This window comes from Nicotiana sylvestris, chromosome 12 (genome assembly GCF_000393655.2).
Source record: "Nicotiana sylvestris chromosome 12, ASM39365v2, whole genome shotgun sequence".
Classification (NCBI taxonomy): domain Eukaryota; kingdom Viridiplantae; phylum Streptophyta; class Magnoliopsida; order Solanales; family Solanaceae; genus Nicotiana; species Nicotiana sylvestris.
Window position 1 is genome coordinate 78,105,684 of NC_091068.1, and position 2,677 is coordinate 78,108,360.

Sequence of the window (2,677 nt, forward strand, 5' to 3'; positions counted from 1 at the left end):
CTTCTTCATCACCGGACCTCATGCCAGGAACCAAAATTTTCAAGGGCTCAACAGCAAAGTGTAGAGAGGGAGTAGGGTCAAGGCTAACCTAGGAAGAGGATCCTTGACCTGTTTCCTCAAGAAAAGGGTCAGGTCCTTCAAGAGGGTTCCCAATAGTCTCTTTTTCTCCAGAAGTTTCAAAAAGCACCACAGCTCCGGCTTCCTTTAACAACAGTGACTCTTTTCTCTAAGACCTAGGCACTGAAGAAATCTATCAGCAGATATGGCCAATATGTTTTCTATGGCTTCCTTGTCTTGAGACTCCATGGTTTCCATGAACACAAAAGTGGGAACAACTGAAGACTGATCAATAACAACCTCTAAAACCTCTACTTCCTGTGGAACGATACCCTGTACTCGACCCTTGCTTTGGTCGGTGAGAATCTCAAGCGATAGAGATGAATGATTATCAAATTTTGGGGTTTCTGAGTTCTCATTATTTGGAGTGAGAGAGGTCTCTGAGAGAGTCGCATGAGAACTATAGGTGTATGAAAATCTGGTTTGAAGGTGTTTTCAGTGGTTGAGACAGGCATGGTGAAAAATGGTTCATTAGAGATGGAAGAATCAAGGGTTTTCTTTAGGGTTTTCTCAACTAAGGAAGGGATTATTGGTTGATTTTCGGCCATGGCGAAGATAGAGTTGAGAATTTTAGAGAAAGACTGAAGAGAGGAATATAATCGTTCAAGAAGAAGAGAGGGTTTTAATGGGAGAAGATAATTATGAGGGAGAGAGAGAAACCGGTTTTGAAACGACGGTAGTGTGTGGGGAGTTGCAATGTTTCAGAGGGAGATGAAGGGATTTGAAATGAAAAGACGTGACAACAGGGTCTGAAGAGGTGATGATGTGGCACTTGATTTTTTGCATCCTTTTAAGATATGTATGAAAAATATGCACAAGACTACTAACCTATGGTACAAGAACCAGGTTCATGACCTGTCTTTGAAAATTTCAATCCTTTTTTACCACCCATGCAGTGCATCTACAACTTCTATAATTATCATGTGTGTCTACCTGCAACGGATGAAGTGAGTTAGACTTGGCTAGAAAATACTTTAGCTAATGTTACCTGAAGGTGACTTTCATAGCCAACTGATGGGAATCATGTTCTCAATTAGGCTTTATTAGCCCCAGCTCCAGCCTATTTCTTTCAAAATATTCTCTGCTCAATGCTTTGGTGAAGATACTTGCAATTTGGTCTTCTGTACTGCATAACTTCATACATATAAGCCTTTTCTCTACATTGTCTCTCAGAAAATGATGTCTCACATCAATGTGCTTGATTCTTTTGTATTGAACCGGGTTCTTGGCCATGTTGAGTGTACTGGTGTTGTCATATAGAAGAGGCACACAGTCAGTGTACACACCAAAATCTTCCAATTGCCGTTTGATCCATAAGAGCTGAGCACAGCAGGAAGCTGTTGCTACATATTCTGCTTCAGCTGTTAAAAGAGCCACTGAGTTTTGCTTCCTTATGTCCCATGATATGAGACATGATCCTAGAAAGTGAGCCATTCCATAAGTACTTTTCATGTCCATAAGATAACCTGCATAGTCTGCATCAGCATAACCAATGAGATTAAAACTGTCACATGAGGGATAATACAGAACCAGGTCATGTGTTCCTTTGAGATATCTTAGTATTCTTTTGGCAGACTTCAAATGAGATTCCTTGGGATTTGACTGAAACCTTGCACATAGCCCCACACTAAAGACAATATCAGGTTTGTTGGGTGTGAGATAGAGGAGAGACCCAATAATGCCTCTATACATGGTTTGATTCACAGGAGATCCAGTTTCATCCATGTCCAATCGAGTGGTCGTAGCAATAGGAGTGTATATCACCTTTGATGCTTCCATGTCAAACCTCTTCAAGAGCTCCTTGATGTATTTTTGCTAACAAATGAATATACCCTTTGGGGACTGTTTTACTTAAAGACCCAAGAAGAAGTTTAGTTCCCCCATCATGCTCATTTCAAACTCATTTCCCATGTGTTTTGCAAATTCTTCACACAGTGAATTAGCTGTTGCCCCAAAAATGATATCAGCAACATATACCTGAACGATGAGCAGGTTCCTCTCTCGTTTCTTCAAGAACAAGGTGTTGTCAATTTTTCCTCTTGTAAAACCATTTTTAAGAGAAACTTTGACAGCCTTTTATACCAAGCTCGAGGAGCCTGATTCAACCCATACAATGCCTTGTCAAATATATACACATATTCAGGGTGTTCATGACATTCAAACCTTGGACGTTGCTTTACATAGACTTCTTCCTTAAGAAATCCATTCTGAAATGTACTTTTGACATCCATTTGAAATAGAGTGAATTCCATATGTGATGCAAAAGCAATTAGGATTCTGATAGCTTCCATGCAAGCAACCGGAGCAAATGTCTCATCATAATCAATTCCTTCCTCCTGATTGTAACCTTGAACCACTAGCCTAGACTTGTTCCTTATAGTGTTTCCATGTTCATCAAGCTTATTCCTGAATACCCACCTGGTTCTTATGATGGTTCGATCTGAGGGTCTAAGTACCAGCTGTCATATATTGTTCCTTTCGAACTGATGCAACTCATCTTGCATGGCTGTGATCCAGTCTACATCTTTTAAGGATTACTTAATTTTTTTGGGTTCTATTT

At 40.1% G+C, this 2,677-nt stretch overlaps 1 protein-coding gene across 1 annotated transcript; it reads right to left on the reverse strand.

Moving 5' to 3' along the window:
• Positions 1–1,146: 1,146 nt before the first annotated feature.
• On the reverse strand, positions 1,147–1,896 carry LOC138883253 (secreted RxLR effector protein 161-like). Its single transcript, XM_070163931.1, has one exon. It carries the CDS (start codon positions 1,894–1,896, stop codon positions 1,147–1,149), a length of 750 nt encoding a protein of 249 aa, XP_070020032.1.
• Between the last annotated feature and the right edge of the window lie 781 nt (positions 1,897–2,677).

Bases quoted from the DNA above. Each gene is read 5' to 3' on its own strand.
- LOC138883253 (XM_070163931.1), bottom strand. From the start codon at position 1,896: ATGGAAGCATCAAAGGTGATATACACTCCTATTGCTACGACCACTCGA.